The 18,692-nt window shown below is 47.3% G+C and overlaps 1 protein-coding gene across 5 annotated transcripts in view; it reads left to right on the forward strand.

Moving 5' to 3' along the window:
• The first annotated feature begins 6 nt into the window (after positions 1–6).
• Positions 7–18,692, forward strand: part of SPEN (spen family transcriptional repressor) — a 65,729-nt gene continuing 47,043 nt past the window's right edge. For all 5 annotated transcript variants that reach the window (XM_041463551.1, XM_041463552.1, XM_041463554.1 and 2 more), the window contains exons 1-2: positions 7–145; positions 18,099–18,419. In XM_041463551.1, coding sequence (XP_041319485.1) covers positions 63–145; positions 18,099–18,419 — 404 coding nt within the window. In that variant the 5' untranslated portion in view covers positions 7–62. The remainder of the gene's footprint in view (positions 146–18,098; positions 18,420–18,692) is intronic.

Raw genomic sequence — 18,692 nt, forward strand, 5'->3', positions numbered from 1 at the left:
CGGGGGCAGGCGGCGGCCGGGAGCCGGGGCACGGGCGGCGGGCTCGCCCCGCGCCGCGCAGCATGGTCCGGGAAACCAGGCACCTCTGGGTGGGCAACCTGCCGGAGAACGTGCGCGAGGAGAAGATCATCGAGCACTTCAAGCGGTGAGTGGGAAGCCGCGAGGGGGCCCGTCCGGCCCGACCCGCGGTGTGGGGAAAAACGAGGGGAAAAACGTGGGAAAGGGGGGGAGGAGTGCGCGGGGACGGCGGTTCCCGTGGAGAGGAGGAGGAAAACAGCGCTGTAAATAACCCGCGCCATGGCGGGATCGGCGGCGCGGCCGGAGCGGGGAAATACAAAAATGGCTAAAAATGGACCCCAAACGACGGAGCAGCAGCGAGTGGGGCTCGGAGGTCGACACGGAGCGGCTCCCATGCCGAGGATGTCGGGAGGCAGCGCTGAGCCTGGCCGACTTGTTTTCCATTCCATTCCTATTTTTTTTTTTTTTCCTAAATTATTCAACGCTCGGACTTTTTTTTCTATTTATTTTCGCCCATTTCACTGCGTTTCCCTCCCACCTGGAGCCGTGGAGGATGCTGCGTGTCCCCCCGAAGTGCAGCGAGCTGTGGGAACCGAAGCGCCTGCAGCTGCGAAAACGTGACTTGGGGGGAAAAAAAATCACACAAACCCACGGAGAAAACACGGGATCCTGCACGCGGGAAGCACTCTGGACTCCTTATATCGTGCTGGGTTGTTTTTTCCTTGGTTTTTTTTTTTAATTGCATAGGTTAATCCTGCTAATAAGGAAGTAGTAGCTGTTTGCATGGTTGGGTTTTTTCCCTCCTCCCTCCGTCTTTCCCTGCGAGGAGGAGGAGGAGGAAGAGGCTTCTTCCCCACCGCCTCAGCAACACCTTTTTCCTGTGGAAATGCTCTCAAGTTGATGCACCCCACGCTGGAAGCTGGTTTTTAGGAAGAAAAAGAGAGTAACGAGCCCTGCTCAGCTCATGGCCCCTCCAGGCGCTTTGCTTTAATCCCACCAGCAGCAGAAAAAAATGGATTTTGAAGCTTCCTTTAATCTTCCTGTGCTGGAAAAATGACGGAGCGTCCTTAATAATGAGTCACCATGGGAAAAATAGATGCGGTGACACCGAGGGGGAGAAAGGAAGGTCCCAGCGCCTCTTCCCTGGTTTCTGGTCGTCTGTTGTGGAAGGACTGGGGGTCTCACATCCTCCTCCATCCTCCTGGCCTCAGCTGCTGCAGCAGCCAAACCCCATCTCTGCATCCTCATCGCTCTGAAATTGCCCTGTTTTAATCAAGCTTCACCTTTTTTCACCTTTATTATCCCCCTGAGCCAAGAATTCGCTGCTTGGTGAAGGCGTGGATAGTGGATGTGTATTCAGGGTGGTTTGTCATGTCCCTCAAGTCCAGGTTAGGTGACCTAGTGCTGTTTACAAAGCCAGGTTTTGGGGAGAAAAAGCTCGCTCTAGGGTTATTTGGTTGATTCCAGTCGTAACTAGCTGAGGGAATAGGCGCTCAACAGTGGAAATCTGACATTCCTCTGTTTTATTTTGTCCAGTCCTCCTCCTTTTATAAGATGTATTAAAGGAGGGAAAAAGTTGCCATGGTACTGTTGCTTGGAGATGGATGGGAAAAATGGCAGGCGCTGAATTAATTACCTTTTTTTGGTTGTTTTTACCTCGGCAAATTGCGATGGGAGGTTTGGGAAGGAGCCAGGCATTTCTCCCTGTTTTTTCCGAAGTGATTTTAGCCCAGGATTTGTGTGTTTGGATGAGGCTGATCTCACGGCAGTAAACAGTTAAAACACGCTTCAGCCCTTTGGCTGCAGGTACTAAAGCAGGGGGAGGGAATGGCACGCCGCCTCCGAATGCTGGTGGGATGTACCCACTGGAATATTTGTGGCTGGAAAAGGGGTGAGGGGGTGAGCGGGGAGCCGGCTCCGAGGCTCGGTGTGTAGGTGCTATAGGTGGACAATGGAGCAAGGCTTCCTTTGTATGCCCGTGCTCGCCTGGGGGAAGGGACAGGCGCTGCGCAGGGCTTGCACGGCGTGCTGGGTTTCTCCAGAGGGAAGGGAAGCGGCTGCCGGGCCGTGGAGGTGGGAAGGGGAAGGCTCCCTCCTTGGAAAGGACGCTGTAGTCGGGAGGGAAAGTCTTTTCGGAGGGAGCGGGGCTTGGCAGAGCCCGGTTCCCACCCATCCCCCAGCCTGGGAATAGGGCGAAGCGCGTGCGGGGAGGCTGAGCCATGGGAGCCATGGGAGCGGGGCGAGGTTTGGGGCAAAACCGCCGAAAACCTCGGCTGGGCTGCGGCCGGGAATCGCCTTACCCCCGGAGCCTCTGAGCAGCTCACCCGAGTGTTTGTTTTTCCACCGGGCTTGGGAAATAGTGTCCTTCCCAGATGGAAACCCGTTGGCTGGGCTGTTGCGCGGTCCCCGTTTGAGAAACAACCATCTTGTTTCCAAAGAAGCAAAAATTCAGGGAAAACTCCTAAAACTTACAGCTCGGCAGGAGTATGGGGGGTTTGCTGCCTCTCCTCCCCCCTTCACTTAACCACCGACTGTGGGAACCTTGCTGGGATTTGCAGCCTCACAAGGAATTCTATAAAGAGATGAATTAAGAATTTCAAAGAAATACATGTTTTTATTCTTTTTCCCCAAATGCTCCTGATTAGTTTGTTTAGTTTACTGAGGTGAATGGAAATAACACTCCCTGCTGTGAATTCTTCTCTCGAATTAGAGAATACTGAAGCTGGTCTCAAGAAGCACTGGTTTACATTAGCAGTGCTGTTTTTTTCCTTAGAAGCCCTTTTAAAAATCTGTTTCCTTGATATTAAAGGGGATTGCAAAGGAGAGATTCTCCGTGCATTTAAATACCTTGAAATTGTCTGTCAGTTTCTTACCCAAATACTCCCTTTTCAAAAACTAATGCCCTATATTTCCTTTCAACTGAGCTGTTAAGGCACCCTGAAATAGAAACACAGCCAGTGCCAGGATTGGAGATCCACTGTTTAGGTGGAATAAGTAGCAAATCCGAGTCATGATCTGGGAGATGTGAGCTTGGGGAAGTGGTGGGAGCAGTGGTTTGGGTTCACCTAATTAATGCTGGAAAAAACCCGTCGTTCACCATCGCTGAAACAGATGCTCAGCAGCTTGCAGAACAAGGCGACTAAATATAGTAACAGTTGTCCCCAACACAAGTGCTGCCCTTCCATATTTTTTTCCTCCCTGTGTTTTCTTCTGAAAGAACATGGCTTTGTCCCTTTACTGGTGTTTTAAAGGGCAAAGAGGAGTAAAAGCCTCTTAATGATGCACCATGTGACTGTTGTGTGCAATCTCCTGTGCTGGGGGAGAATTAAGACATTCACAGTGGCAACCAAGTCCAGGAGAAGCCCTGGATTTCAGGAAACAAAAGTGCTCCTTGAAAATCAACTGAATACATTGCAGATCAAGGCAATCTTGGAGAAAATAAATAACTTTTAAGGGCGTTTTTTGGGGTGGGAAATGGGCTTTGTTTGGCTTCACCGTGTTCCAGTGTCTGTCTCGCAGGAGATGCTTTGGATACCTCCTGGAGAAGTGGTTGGCATTTTAAACATAACTTCAAAAAAACCTGCCATGACAGTTGAGTGTCTGTTTTCAGTCATTCCTGGAGAATATTTGGTCAGTTTGTGAGTAAATGTTTTGTCTTGATGGCTTGGAGTGTAAATTTGGCCTGGGAGGGTGAAATCTGTGCTCTGTGTCTCTGCTGTGGACTGAGGTAGTGTAGGGGAATTTGGTAGCTCTGGTGCAGGCTGTGACCGGGGAAGAGCAGTGATGGCCACTGCTGGTGTTGAACACTTGGAGGAAAAACTTCTCATGTCAGACACCAGCAGGTCTTGCAGTGGCTTTCCACGGGAACTGGCTTGAGTCAGAAGGAACAGCGCTCCTGGTTTTCTAGTAAAGCTTTTAAATGTGTTCCCTGGCTTTTTTTGGTGATCACCGATCTCTACGTCCTTGGATGTCACTTGACATGGTTATCCTAACTCAGCTCAACCCATCGAGATCTCTCTCCAGGTGTATTTTATTGTAGGAAGATACAGAAGTAAGGCCACAGAACTATTTCTGTTTCGTCGCTCTGTTTGTGTCACTTCAGGCATTTTCACAGATGAGGTACTGCCCCTTCCAGCCCGGAGCTGTGAAGGAGGGGAGGGTACAGTTTACACCTGTGTTTTACTGGAGTGGTGTCTGGAATAATGGGCAGCATCAGAACTTGTTGGTGCTGGTTTTACAAACACTTCCAGTAACGTAATCCAGAGACCATAGTAGGATGTTTGGTTGGGAGACTGGGGCGGGGGGATTGAAATAATTGCCCAGACTCGGAAGGGGAGTACACGAGGCAAGTTCTTCTGGGGGGTTCCAGTGAGCATCAGCCTCGCACGGAGCGTAGGTTGGTCGGTGAGGTGGCTCATTGGGGTGATGGTGGTGCTGGCTCTGATGGTGGTTTGCCATCAGATCTTTAATAATTCTGTTCCTGGTAATGATCCCAGGTGCCCTAAAGCAGCACAGGCACCACCTCAGTGGTGTTCCAGCTTGGTACCCAGCGGTGTCTGCCTGCAGCTGCCTCCTGGTTCTCCCAGGCCGAGTCTGGAGGGTGCCTCCTGAGCAGGCTGAGATCCGCGGCTGCTCCGGATTCTGCTCTTTGCCTGCACTTGAGGTGGCAGCTGGTTGATGCCACACTGGCCAAGGCTGGGTAATTATTTCAAAGAAACTTAATGAAAAGCCACAAAGAGTGTAGATTTGGACTAAGCTTCTATTAAGTGGTTTTATATGCTGAGCTGTGGTAGAAAGCTAAGTTGATGACACTTGGTCACAAAATTCTGTCATCTGCTGAGCCTGGCTGGCGTTGTTTCTTCTCTGAAGTTTCTTCAAAAGTCCAGGCTGTGTTTAGTTGTGATTATTTGTATCAGCAGCTTCTGTTGTTGCTGAGCTGTTCAAGAGCCATGTTGGCTTTTGGTATTTCTTGCCCTTACTGTAAATTCATTTGGCACAACAGTAAAATAATCCCTGCAGAGTACAAGAAAACAGATTCACATGTTGAGAACTTACCAGTCCAGTGAGGCATACAAAAGTATTAAATCCATTCATCAGTTCAGAACAGGAGATGAATAAAGGCTTAAATTCACTTTGTGATAGCCTTGTTTACTGGTTTTTTATTCCTCCTTGCTTTTCATAGGCCAGAAAGTCATGCCAAGTTCCCTGGCAAATGACCTTACTGACGTCTTAAGGTGTGTCCAGAATTAGGTCCTTGTCTTTGCTGAGGGCAAAGAGGCACTTGCTGGCTTTCCATAAAAAAGGAAGTAAATATCCAAATGAGTGCAAGGCAGATATTGGATGAGGTGATGAGTCAGGGTGGACCTGGGGCTCTTCAGGAGCTTTGTTTTTGTGAGCTGATGTGTCACAACTGCAGCTTGTCTTGCTGTTGTGGTGGTTTCACGTTGCTGTTGGGTTGTGAGGAAGAGGCCGAGATGCCCTTTTGCATGTGAAGTGTGAAGAAGCACCTGAGAAATAACAAACACCAAAACTGTTTTCTGAGAATGTTTGTAAAGGGGCAGAACTGAGGGTCACCCCTCCTGGCTGCTTTTAGGCTGCTGAAGGTTTTGGGAGAGTTGTTGTTGGGTGTGAGTTGTGGAGCTGCCACTGGGTTGGACATGCTCTGAATTTGTAGCCACCAAAAATAAGAACCAGTGAGATATTTCACTTGTGTTTTTTATTAAGTTCATTGAACTTGCTGAGGTCTGAGAACGCCCTGAAACCAAAGACTGCAAGGACAAACATTCCTAAACAATGAATTGAGGAATAAACTAGAAAAATGATTGCTCTCCATAATAAGATTCTGAGTTTAGCTGCATCTTTGGCATGCTGATTTAAGAATCTTGTGGGAGGAACAGGAACCTGAGGATGGAAATTCACAGTGTACAACCAGCCTTGATGCTTTCCTTTTCTCAAGTTTTTGTGGTGTTTTGAAGATTCCTTGGACAGTTAATGAAAATCAGACAGAAGTTGCTTTTTTCATTGCCCAGGCTACAAGTCAGCAGTGTTTCCCACCTGGTGATTGTACACACACAGTTATTTGGAGGTTTCACCTTTCTGCTTGGGGAGTAATGGCAGCTCAGGTCTCCTGAAACCCATCTCCATCACTGTTCTGCAGCAGCACATTCAGAGGTGATGAAGGCTCCTGGACCATGAGTAAAACACAGCAAGTGCTTTGGTTTGTGCATTTCAGTAGTTACTGTTTAACCTTCAGTAATCATCTCCTGCAATCTGTAAAATCCTGCAGTGTGAAGATAACATCCTTCAGTAAAAGAACAAACATTGTTCCAGGCTTTTTATAAATACACCAGGTACATCCCAGGGCGTGCTGCAGCCAGCTCTGTCAGCAGGAAAGATTGAAGGCAGCACCTTTGAATTTGGTGGAAACAATGTCCTTCCCGGGATGGATTTTTTGGAAATGCGTTCTGTAGCTGTTGCGTCTGGCTGGCTCTGGACTACAGTTTGTGTGTCTGTGCCTTGTGCGAGGTGCAGACATTGGGAGTGACTTGGCTGAGAAGGAGCAGAGTTCGAATGTGAAGGAACATCAGTTTTCTGCTCAGACAAACTGATGGTGGGAGGAGAGCAGCAGTCTTTCGCAACAACCGTGTTCTGGTTAGAGGATCAGACATTTTTAAGAACAAAAGGGAGCTTTTTTGCTTCCTTTTTCTTCCCCTTTTTAATCAGCCTCAACAACTTAAAACTGAAAGCACTTTTTTTGTATAAGCACACTTTGATCTGGAGCATGAGCTTCCTCATCTGATCAGAATGCCCTGAGAGTGCTCTCATATCTCCACTGGGAAGCCAGAGAAGTCCAGATGTGTCCAGAAGGAGGGTGAATGGATGATCTGCAGGGCTGTCTGTTGGATACTGCTGGTGATGTCTGACCTGTGTGTGTTCCTCCTGGATGCCCCTCTGTCCAAATGGAGGATCTTCCATGTCTCTTATTATTCTCAGTGTGGTAGGAAATGAGAGCTGTGTTCAGACCAAGTTCCTGTCACGAAGGTGGTCAGGTACCCAGTCAGAGCTGGATTTGAAACCATCTTTTAGCTCAACACAGAAAACGGCCAGACTGTAAATGATTTTACTTAAGCAAGTAGTGAATCACCTACAGTTTTTCTCCAGGAAGAAAACTGACCTGGTTGTGTTTGCTGTCCATGGGATTCATTGAGAGTAACTTGGTGTTCCTGTCACAGCTTCCCCTGTGTCTTCACTGAGGTGTTCACGGCTTCCGCACGGCACAAAGCTCTGCGCCGCGGTCCATCTGCTCCTGCTGCCGGGTGAATACCTCCCATCCTCATTAACAGTGATGGCTGCCAAAGAGATCACAGAGGCTCCTTTAAATGTTCCTCTTTAGGCTCTCTGTGGCAGCTGCGGATGACCTGTAATAGTTAATAGGGCAAAATAAGAAAAATAAATCGCCAAGTTGTATGTTTAAAGAAGTCATCTTTGGAGGGGAAAGAAGTCTTCCGGCCTCATTAGCATCCTTACTGTGAGGGGAATAAAAGCTGAGGGTGGATGAGTATCTCCCTTGTATATGTAATCAACATCTGATTTAATTTCACGGGATCTGTGAGATGCTGCTCTTAGGAAGGCAGCTGGATATGTATCCAGACAGCCAATGGCCAGCACAGTCACCACCTTGTAATCAAAGTCTCAAGTATCAAATCAAATCGAAGACAAAGTCTTTGGTCTTTGTCTTAACTCTGAAAAAACTTATTGGAAAAATTAGTAGCAGTGAATCTTTGCCACATTTAAAAAATAGAAGTGGATTCAAGATTGATGTTGTAGATGATAACGCTGGTTGTGGGTATGGTGAGATACACCATTTTTGGCAGCAGTTGAGCTCAGGAAGCATCTCTTCCTCTGCATGCTTTCAGAGTTTACAGCCCCTGGGTTGGCTGCAGTTAATGCTGTTGCCTGGCTTGTGTCAGTCTGATTTTGCAGCTTAAAGGTGAAGTTGATCACTGAAACAGCATAAAATGAGGGAGCAGCTTTCCCAGCAGTTGTGTTGGTGTATCGTTGAAGCCCAGGAGGAGCCCTCTTGAGCTGGTAGTACATGTTCACCTCCAGATACAGCTCTGCTCAAGTCTTTGGTGTGGGGAGGCCTCCTTTAAGTCAGCTCATAAAGCTGAGGTGTGAAACCTCGCTTGTTGTTGCGATGAAACTCGAGTTTCCAGCTCAGCTTTGCAAAACCTCGACTTTGAGTTGCACTAGAAGGAAAGCCATTAGAGTCTGGCTGGTTCGAGAGCTCGGCTCTGGAAAGTCCCAGGCTCTCGCCTATGGAGAAAGTGCCTGGAGCGCAGGTAGTCACTGCAGACAAAACACACCCGAGTGTGTGCCAGGCTCTTGCTGGGCGCTTGTCAGTGGGGAATATTATTTTCCTTGGGCTGACACCTGGCTCACGCTAAGGACTGTGCTGCCAGTTGGTTTAGTCACAGGGACAAGCACTTTCTCCGGGACGATGGAAGCAGTGAGTCATGAAGCAACGAAATAACATTTGCACATCTGCGTTTGGTGACTGGCTGGTGTGGCAGAGCGGGAGTGGCTGGACTGGCTGGGAACTGGCTGGATTTCCTCCCTGGTGTCAAGATCATAACCTCTTAGCATTGATGAGCTTTTGTGATTGGGGATTTGCCTGAGAGCCCTTGGATCTGTGGCTGATTTCTGTCAGAAATGAATTTCAAGTTCTCTGACCTGTGGGATGAACTGATGCCAGTCACTTGTTCAAACCCCGTTGAAGTTTGAGAGGGAAGAGCTGTTCGATCACTTGAGGTGGTCTCAGAGACTGCAGACAGATAAACTTTTTTTTCTTCTGAAGTACCATTTTCTGGAAAGCATATAAAACATTGGAGAAGAGGTTGTAAATGTCTGTTGCTGGAGAAGTCTGTACCAGTGGGACCAAGACTTCCAAACTTCAAGACGATCCACGTCTCAAGTGCTCTGCAGCGTGGCAGGGAGACCATAATGTTGTGACTCTGCATTTTCCTCCATCTGCTGCTGAATAGATGCAAAGCAGAGCTTCGAGAAGCAAAAGTGAGATGGGGAATTACCCTTTCATGTAAGAATGAAAAAAACTCGATTAATCAAGAGATTCCCCTTCAGTTGCAATGCAGTGCGTTCTTAACATCAAATCCAAACAAATCCTAAAATCAGTCACGCAAAAGAACAGGCTTGAGCAATTCCCCTGCAGAAAGTGTTGAACGTAGCCTATCACCACTGGTGTTTTTGAAGCAAATCTGCAGATTATGCTTTAAGCTGGAAGAAAAAAAATGCCCTGGAGATGGAATTCGGCAGCTCTGTGTCTGGCGTGTAGGAACGTGACGGTGCGCATCTGTGTAGGTTGGGGATAAAGAATCACAGCTCGCCGTGCTTGAGACAGCACAGCTGAACATGCAGAGTTCCTACATATTTCTGTAACCTTTCTGTGCTTCTACAAATAGTGATATTTATTCTGATCTGCTTGGAGAGCAAGATTGAGGTATTCCTGACATGTGTATATATATCTTCCCTAATCAATTTTGAACCCATTTGCCAATTTTAGCTAAACCTGAGGGCGAAGGGGATATTCAGTCTCAGAGACATGACGCTCCTTTGAGTTTTGTGAAAACAAGCAGTTTTAATAGAGGAGAGAGACCTGATTAGCGACCCCATGGAGAGAAAAGCTGCAGTGAGAGCACAGCCCTTATTAGACATTAAAGAATCCACATGGGAGAGAGGTGTTCCTGACCGTGGGAAAAGCTGCAGTGGGAACTGGCAGTTATTGGACGCCAGAGAATTCGACCTCAAGACATGCATCCGTAAGAAATGAGTCTTCATTAGTTCTGCTCACAAAGCTGCTTTGATTTTTTTTTAAATAATATATATACCAATAAGCTATGGGTGCTTCCACGCTTTTCCTTGATTGTTCCAAAGAAACAACTAGGAAAAGTGCCTTAGTAAGAGACTTTCTCTGTCCTGGCTGGCTGAGGTGGCCGTGCCTCGTGTGGTTACCCTGGCAGCTGTAAGTGGCTGATGTTGTGTTGAGCCCTTCGCTCCAGCGCGGCGGAGCTCTGCCTGGGCTGATGCAATGCTGGGTTCTCCTGGCGCTGCTGGCAGCGGAACTGCTGACTGGGGTGGGGAGGATATTAAATGTAGCCCAGTGAGATGTTGCATGGGGTGCTGAGAGGCGTTTTTATTCATCCAGCTTCGTGTAATCCCCATGTCCAAAGCATAGGTTCAGCTCCCCCGCCCTTCTCTTTACCCTGGTTTGAAAGGTTGCTGGGACTCCTCCTTGGCGCTGTTCTGTGTCCTGGGGGTCTTGCAGTAGAAGTAGTCTGTATTTTAAGGAGTGGATGCACCTATATTCAGATGTGACCTGGTGCATGTTGGCTGCAACAGCTGATCTATGGCAGAACTGATTGTCATGGGGGTTGCAGATTTCTTGCAAATTTCTTGGTGTGTTGACTCTTGGATGAAATCCTTGCTACCAAAAGTGGGAGCTATGAAAAACCAGGTTTAAATATTCTGTTTCTTCCCTCTACGGTATGTAATAATTCCGTTTGTATATTAATACTTCACAGTATCCAAAAGGTCACTTTGCAGTAAAGACATAAATAAAATGTCTTCATTAAGAATCACTCTTACTTGGGCTCTTAAAATGGAGCATTTGGCTGAGCTGTAAAGAAAGAGGCGAGCCCTTGTTCCAGCATGGCATTATCTCTGGACTGTCTGATCTGTTGAGCGTTTTGCTCCTAAATACCAGAGGTATCAGGAGTATCAGTGAATGTGCCTATGCTAGCTTTTTAATTTCCTACTTTGTCATCTCTTAGGGAGGGATTACGAGTGCAGACAAAGCCCTGGCTGTTTTCTGTGCATGGCAGGAACACGTGCTGTATCTCATTAACAAAACCCCTATTTGTAGTCGGAGTTGGGAGATTTCCCATTGAGTGTTGCTGGGGGCCAGAGGGAGCTGCAAAGTCCAGAGTGGTCCATGTTTGAGTGGCTTGGGTGTTGGGGCAGGAGTGTAGAAGTATGAGAGTTGTGCTCAGGATTCATCCCGGAATTGTCTGGCTGAGCTCTCTAACCTGGGTGATTGTTTCTGTTCCTGGATTTTGATGTTTCCCTGAAGATCTTTATTACTAGAAGAAGAGCTGCAGGGAATGCCCTGAAGAACGTTGTTTTTCTCCCCCCAAAGGTCACAGAGCCAATAAAGATCACTCTCAACAGGTTTTAAAGCATCTCAGATTGTAATCTAGAAAATGATGGGAGCTTAGTAATTAGGGCATGTTTCTGAATCATTGTTGTCACAAGGGCTGTTCTTGGTGTGGCTCGAAAACCAGAGCTTCTTGTGATACGAGGAGCTTTTATTTTGCTTGGCACTGGGAAGGTGAAGTATTTCAAAGCTGCACATCTGCTGGATTTATCACTCCTGGATGAGCTTTCTTACTTGTGATGGTCTGGAGTGCTGTCCCAGCCACTCACTGTGTTGTATCTTTATAGACACAGCAATTGATCTGCACCAGTGCCCCCAGCACGGGTGAGAAACAGGAGGAGCTGGAAACCATTGCACAGCAGGAGATGATGATATGAGTTGCCATTATGGAATCATGGTGTGGATGGCTGACACTACTGGAGTTCTGCAGTGAATGGCTATGACTTCTTCAAAAGGAATTGGCAAGGAAGGAGAGGTGGTGGAGTAGCCCTGTGTGTTAGGAAGTGTTTGGATTGTCTAGAGCTTAATGATAGTGATGACAGGGTTCAGTGTTTATGGGAAAGAATGGTGGGAAGGCTAACAAGGCAAATATCCCAATGGGAGTCTGTTCCAAACCATCCAGCCAGGAGACCAGTTTCATCTGAAGAGATAGATGAAATATTCTCTAAGCAGCTGGGAGAAGTCTCATGATCACTCTTGTTCTTGTGGGGGACTTAAATCTACCATATGTCTGCTGGAAACATAGCAGAGAGGAAGCAGTCTGGGAGGTTTGTGGATTGTGTGAAGGACACAATTGGTGAGGGAGCCAACCAGGACTTGGTATCGAGTTGTCCTTCGTAAATACTGCTCCTGGTCTGCCCTGAGTGCAGCTGCTGGCCCAGGCAGCCCTACCAAGTGAAATACTTGTGGCTCAACAGGTGACAGTTCCCCACATTTGTTAGACTGAAAATTAAGTGTAGTTTTCCAGGGTGGTGGAATTCTGCTTGTTTCTATCAAGATCCGTCTCAATGAATTGGAATGATTTTCATCCCAGCCCTGTGCACGCTCTTCTCAATGGTCTGTCCCTGATTTTGGTGTGTGCTGCACATTCGTTACTGTATTTATGAAACAGTCAGTGCAGTTTTGAGTGGTTTTTGTTTAGATGTCTTGATTTTTCTGTCTCTCAGTCCTCAAGTCTCCTTCCATGCCAGGCATATGATGATACTGTCAAATTTTGAGTAATGCTCTGCATTACTTGAGGCACAGTTTAATTCCAAAGACATGTGCTGCTCAGGTCTGAAGATGGTGAAATACCATCTTATATAACTCTACATATGAAATTGCCTTTCTAAAAAAAAAAATATAAGTGTATATATAAATTTTATGGCAGTAAAGCAGGTGGCTATAATGCATATGAAGCTTGGAAGATGGCAGGATGTCATTTCCTTAGGATAAGTATATTGGAACTGCTGCGTATTTCATTTATTGTATCACTGCCCTTGTTGTGATCGGTTGTAGTGCCGTAATCTTTGCAAACGCCCGTGCAGAGACACAAGTTCCCTTTGTGTTGCTGGCTCAGGAACTCTCTCAGTGGTGAATATTAAACACCTTTTGTGAGCGGTGCGGGCGGGAGACGCTCACTGTGCGATTCCTGCTGGGAGCTGGAGGCTGGTGCTCAACTCCAAACAGGATTTCTGCAGGATAGCTATCCCTGTGGCTCGGTGTCCTGCTGCTGGTAAGATCCCAGTGTGGTTGGTGCTGCTATTTGCTGTGTTATTTTGTGTATTCTGTGGCTGGGAAGTGGCTGTACGTGCTGTTGTGGTGGGCCAAGTCTCTCAGGCTGTGAAATGAGCATCCATGATAGCAGAAGACCCTAGAACTGATGTTCATGGACTCAACAGACATCCATTAGCCTGGCTAAAAACCCTCGTGGAGGGTGATGGCATCCTGCTTTATGGAGGTTTAGTATCTGCACATCCTGGATTTCCCTGTACCTAGAGCAGACCTGCTTTGTGCAGGGGGAATGCAGGGCTGGAGTACCCCTAGCGTGGGGTATTTGGACTGATTTGGTGTCAGGAGTAAGGAGAAAAGGCACAAACATCTGGTGAAGTATTATTTCAGGACACATTATTTTGTTATGAAATAACAACAAAGCCGAGGAATGTGATTGGCCAAGGAAAGCTTCAAGCTGTGCGAGCGTTTTACTGAATAATGCAGGCTGGGGCTTGCTGGGGTTATATAATCACAGAGGAGGAAGGAGTTTGAGTGTGGCACAGCAAAATCAGCTGAGCTTTTCAGATGGCTAAAGATACCTGACTGCAGTCAAAGGGAACCTGAATGAATACAAAATACTGGGATGTTCTGCTGTATCGGAGCAGCTTGTCAAATCATGCTTGTAATGGGCGGTGCAGAAACACACAGAAAAAGCTCCTGCGTTATTTTGGGTCCTGCAGTATCTGTTACATTTAGTAGTATGTGGAATGGAGCATGGCACCAGCTTCTAAATGAAAATGCGGTGAAGTTTCTTTGGCTGGAATGTAGTTGACCTGCAGAACTCTGCAGTGATGAAGATGATTTGGTATGAAAGGTCTTCACAAACCTGTGGGAATCTCAGCAAGAGGAATAGGAGGATACCGTGATTTAAAGTGGAATTTGGTTTATATTAAAAAACAAATCTCTCTCACTTCAACCCACCTCTTCTTATCATGTACAGATCATCCTATAAAGATCCTAATCAGTTTATAGAATATTGCAACTAAACAGTAAGGTTTGCTCACTACACAATTACTGGCTGGCATTCTCGTAGCCCATGCTTTGTTTAGAATGTTTCTGCTTGGAGCAGCAGGGACCGTGCAGGAAGTGTGTTCACAGAGAGCAGCTGAGCTGAAATGGTTTATTAGAGCTGGAAAGCCGAGGTGCCGATCCCCAGGGTAGGGAAGGCTGCAGGGTGTGGGATGGCTTTGGCTGTGCCTGGGTGACACGTCGCTCCTGGGGAGGAGGAACCAGCCCGGCCCTGCATTGGCAGAGGCTGCGCTTCCCAGCCCGGTTGTGCTGTCTCCTGGTTTGGGAGGAAGAGCTGAGGAGGAGGAAGGGCTGCAGAGCGAGGGAAACATGCTGAGCAGCTGTGCCAAGAGCCCAGAGACATTTCAGCTGCTTGAATGTAGAGGTGCTTTGATCTACAGTGAATAAACCGATAATGCTTAAATTATGAATTCCTTTTCTTTGTCTGAAAAGCTGGATTAGCGTGGCTTTGTTCGAGCAGTGATTATTGAGCAACTTTTTTCTGCAAGGGCTGCTCGATGTGTGTTTACAGCCGGGTGCTTCGGTCTTCGGTCGTGCTGTGCTGGTAGGGCTGCTTGGTGACATAACAGCTCCCGCACGTCCTTGTCTCCTCCGCTTCAGGTTGAACTGTAAACCCCGCCGAAAACATGGCCTCGGCCACCTTCTTTACGATGTGGAGCTAATGATTAATCGGCAGGAGTTGTGGACAGGAAGAGGCACTAAAAGGCCTTGTTTTCATTTGAGTCTGCGGAGTGGGAGCTGAGCGAAAGCACCTCTTTGTTTCTGTTGGATTGGCAGCGATTGCAAAACGCAGCCTTGGGAAGGGCTGACGCACAGGTGTAGCGATAGGAGACGAAGGTTGAGAGGAGCTGTTCTGCCAGCGCTACCAAAGGTCGTGGCCATGCCTCCCCTGGCCTTTTGTGCCTTCTTCTCAGCCCTCTGCCGGGACAAAGGTTGCTCCTTGGAGCACGTTCACCTCCATCTTGCCTTGCTTCGGTCTGAGGAAGCGCAGTGCTCTTGCCGCCTCTCCTCCCCCGGCCCTTCAGAAAGTGTCGTGGTTTTTTCCTTGTAACGTTTCTGTGCTGCAGTGAAGCCGTGTGGTGATGCAGCACTGCAGATCTCCCTCCTCTCCCCCTGGTCTCCTCCCGGCAGCATCTGCCAAGACAGGAGCAGCTCGGAGAGGCGCCAATGGGTGCGGCCGGGCCGGATCACTCGGCACATTGATCCTGGCGGTGGGGACCGAAGGATGTCTGCAGTCACAGGACTGAGGCAAACCTTCCTCTTCCAGCAGCTCCCCTGCAGTACTCAGGGTTCTCTCCTCCTCGGTTTTCTTTCATCCCCCCCTTTCTGCTTCCTTTCTCCTCCTCCTGCCTGCCTCCCTTGCTTTCAGCAAAGGCGATTGCCACAGATTATCCTCAGGGCCTGTCAGGGGTACGGGGCAGGACACCGAAGCACGGCGTATATTTATGTATCTGGATAACGGGGATTAACAGGCGCCGTCTCGGAGTGGAGTGATTTAGCACCATGGCTGCAGTGCAATACAGTAGTAGCCTCCCCCATACATTTCTTATTTAGGAAAGAAAAATTAATAGCCGAAGTACACTTCTTCCAATATAAAAATTCGTATTGGGAAGAGTCCCACTTTTGCTAGGCAGGTTTTGTGGTAGATGGGGACCTTACTACACTGGTGTTTTGTATACTGTCTGCTTTCTGGGCAGCATGAGCTTAGATATTTGAACACTTTAAACACATTCTGCATTTTCTACAGCAAAAGAATGACAGTTCTGGCTGTGCATGTATAATAACATGTATGTGTTAGAATTTCAGAATTAAGCAGTAATTGTCAGGGTGGGGAGCAGGCAGTCGTTCAGAGCCCAGCGCTGATGTCACTGGCAGGCAAGTGCTTCATGTGAGGTGGGTCATGGAGGCTGCAGTCAAAGAACAGCTGGGATTTTAGTGATATTGATACCATTAATAGCAGTGTCTTAATCCTATTCCCCCCTGCAGATTGAAGGGAAGTACAGGCTCATGTTGCCAGAAACTGAAGGTGTAAACACAGTGAGCAAAAGGAAAGCGTGTGTTCTAGCCAGTCAGTTAGGGAGCTACATGGTTTAGATGTGAGGGTTGGAATCCATCTTTCATCTTTGTTTGCAGAAAACTGGCACTGAAACGTGTTAAAGGTGATCCTAACTAGGATTTCTAATTACTTTCCATATTTTTTGTCACGTTCATTCATGGCATGAACATTTTCTCAAATAGGCTCTTTCCTGTTTTCCTTCCCTCTCCTTCCTTTCCTGTTCCCTCTCCTGCTCTCTCTACATCTGCCACATCCAATTAGGCCATTTTTTTTCCTCACACAGATTTTATTAACCATCTCCTCTACTCTTCTGGGCTTTCTAAATCTTACTTGCAAGGCAAGATAACCAAATCCAGCTTGCAAAGAGAGCATGCTTTGAGAAGCAGCTTTCCTTTTGCCATTATTTGCAGTTCCATTTGCCATTAATCGAAGCTTTTAATTAAATAAAATACAAAGAAACAATAAAAAAATAACCAGAGCATTACAGATTAGGAAACTCTCAAGAATTAACATCCCTGTGCTGTACCCAGGGGCACAAAGGTGACAAGCTCAGCCCAGGACAGCTGAGAGGCAGGAATGTGCCTTGCGTGTGACTGTGTCTCTTTATGCCCAACAAGGCATTTATTTTTTTCTGGGAAGATGCTCTTGTTTATGCGCACAGCCGTGTTCAGTGGAGTATAAACCAGGGAAAAAAAGGGCTCTAAATCCAAACCAGGTTATATATAAGTGTAGTAGGTCATGCTGGAATGAGAAGGCAGCAGTCAGCGAGGCAGGTTTTCAGATCGTATTTAAGGATTAGTCATCCAACAACAATGATGAAATTGTAAGGTGTAGGAAAAGCCAGGCATGAAACCGAGGCAGCTCGGGGATCTGACAGCGTGTGTGCCTCAGCCTGGTGGTTGTATTCCTTCTCCCTGCGTGTGTGGCTGAGAACAGTTTTGCCTGTGTAAGGTCTGTTTACATCTGCCTGGCCTTGTGCTGCCTTTGTGCATAGAAATTTTTTCACAACAACTCTTCATGGAGTTTACAAATACTTCCTGATTAGGTTTTTTATTTGTGCGTCCCTTTCCTCTATGTCAGCCCATTCAGAAATACACTTTCTGCCTTTTCTTGTCCTGGATTACCAGCTGCAATTCAAAGCTTTTCCCTGGTTTGCTCAGAATCTTCTGGCAGAGAGAACTGAGCACCCAAACCGTGCAGTTGTTGGCTGTTAAAATGTCACTGTGCTCATCCCGCCCAGCTTGTCCTTTCTACTGTGAGTGGATGCAAGTTATTTAAATATGTTTCTACATCTTGTTTCCTTGTGTACACAAACATGTTTGGGTTTATTTTTATTTTGCATAGACATTTACTCATCCATAAGTGCCAGTGTTGCAGTTACTTAACATACATTACGTAGGGTGGTGTCACATTCCCTCTGGCATTTCTCAGCTCCTGTTGGGCAGCTGGGTCTGCAGTGGGGGTGGGAGGCTGAACCCCAGCAGCACCTGGGTCTGGGGGTCCGTGTGTCCTGCCAGGTAAACGGGTTTGGGATCAGGAGCGAGGATCACAGTGGAGACTCTGGGTTAAATACAGATTGAAGTAGTGGAATTGCTGTGTCAAGGTCATTTGTCTCCTAAGAAAATTGTTGGCTGTCTGTATTTTTCCTCGTGACACGGTTTTGTTTTAATTGTGCCTCTTTAATTGTGTCAGACTAATGATGTGCAGGGTGCTCTGGTTGTGAACACCTTTCTATTTCTTCAGCTGCTGCTGCTCTGTTGCTATAAAAAGGGTGATCCCATGGTAGGCTTCCCAGACTTCCAGAAAGGAGTTTAAATGTAACCATGGGAAGTTTAAATGGATTTTCCCCCTCTCCAAATGGCATTTCCCCTCTTGGTGTCTCCCAATGATTGATTTTTCTGGCAGAGGGGAAGGGTGAAGGGTTGGATGTTGCTTTTTCAGGAGGCAATGTTATTAAACGTGGTCTCTTCCCACCAGCACTAACGTGTGTGCTCTGCTTTGCTTCTCTTCCAGATATGGACGTGTCGAAAGTGTCAAAATCCTCCCTAAGAGGGGGTCGGAAGGCGGAGTGGCAGCGTTTGTGGATTTTGTGGACATCAAAAGTGCCCAGAAGGCACACAACTCTGTCAACAAAATGGGAGATAGAGACCTACGGACGGATTATAATGAGCCAGGAACCATTCCCAGTGCTGCGCGGGGATTGGATGATACAGTTTCCATAGCATCTCGTAGTAGAGAGGTTTCTGGGTTCAGAGGAGGTGGTGGAGGGCCCACTTATGGCCCCCCACCATCACTTCATGCACGGGAAGGACGTTATGAGCGGAGACTTGATGGGTAAGTTCCAAGGTTTCTCTAGGCAGGTATTTTGTATTTGATATGGTGAGAAACACAAACTCGTATCTAGGGCCCCCAGATGGATTTAAAATTTTGGGAATTATCTATGTTTCCTATTTTGGGTTGGAAACGGAAGTGATTTCTATCCCAGTGGCTGGTACCTTGTGGATCCATAGAGGATGTGTCCTGCAGCTGGTTGGATATCTACCTACACTTGAAATAAGGTGGTTTTAAGATGGAAGATTTCCTTTGGCCAGCATCGATATTGGAGTT

This window comes from Pyrgilauda ruficollis, unplaced genomic scaffold, assembly GCF_017590135.1.
Source record: "Pyrgilauda ruficollis isolate IOZ18807 unplaced genomic scaffold, ASM1759013v1 scaffold165, whole genome shotgun sequence".
Taxonomy (NCBI): Eukaryota; Metazoa; Chordata; class Aves; order Passeriformes; family Passeridae; genus Pyrgilauda; species Pyrgilauda ruficollis.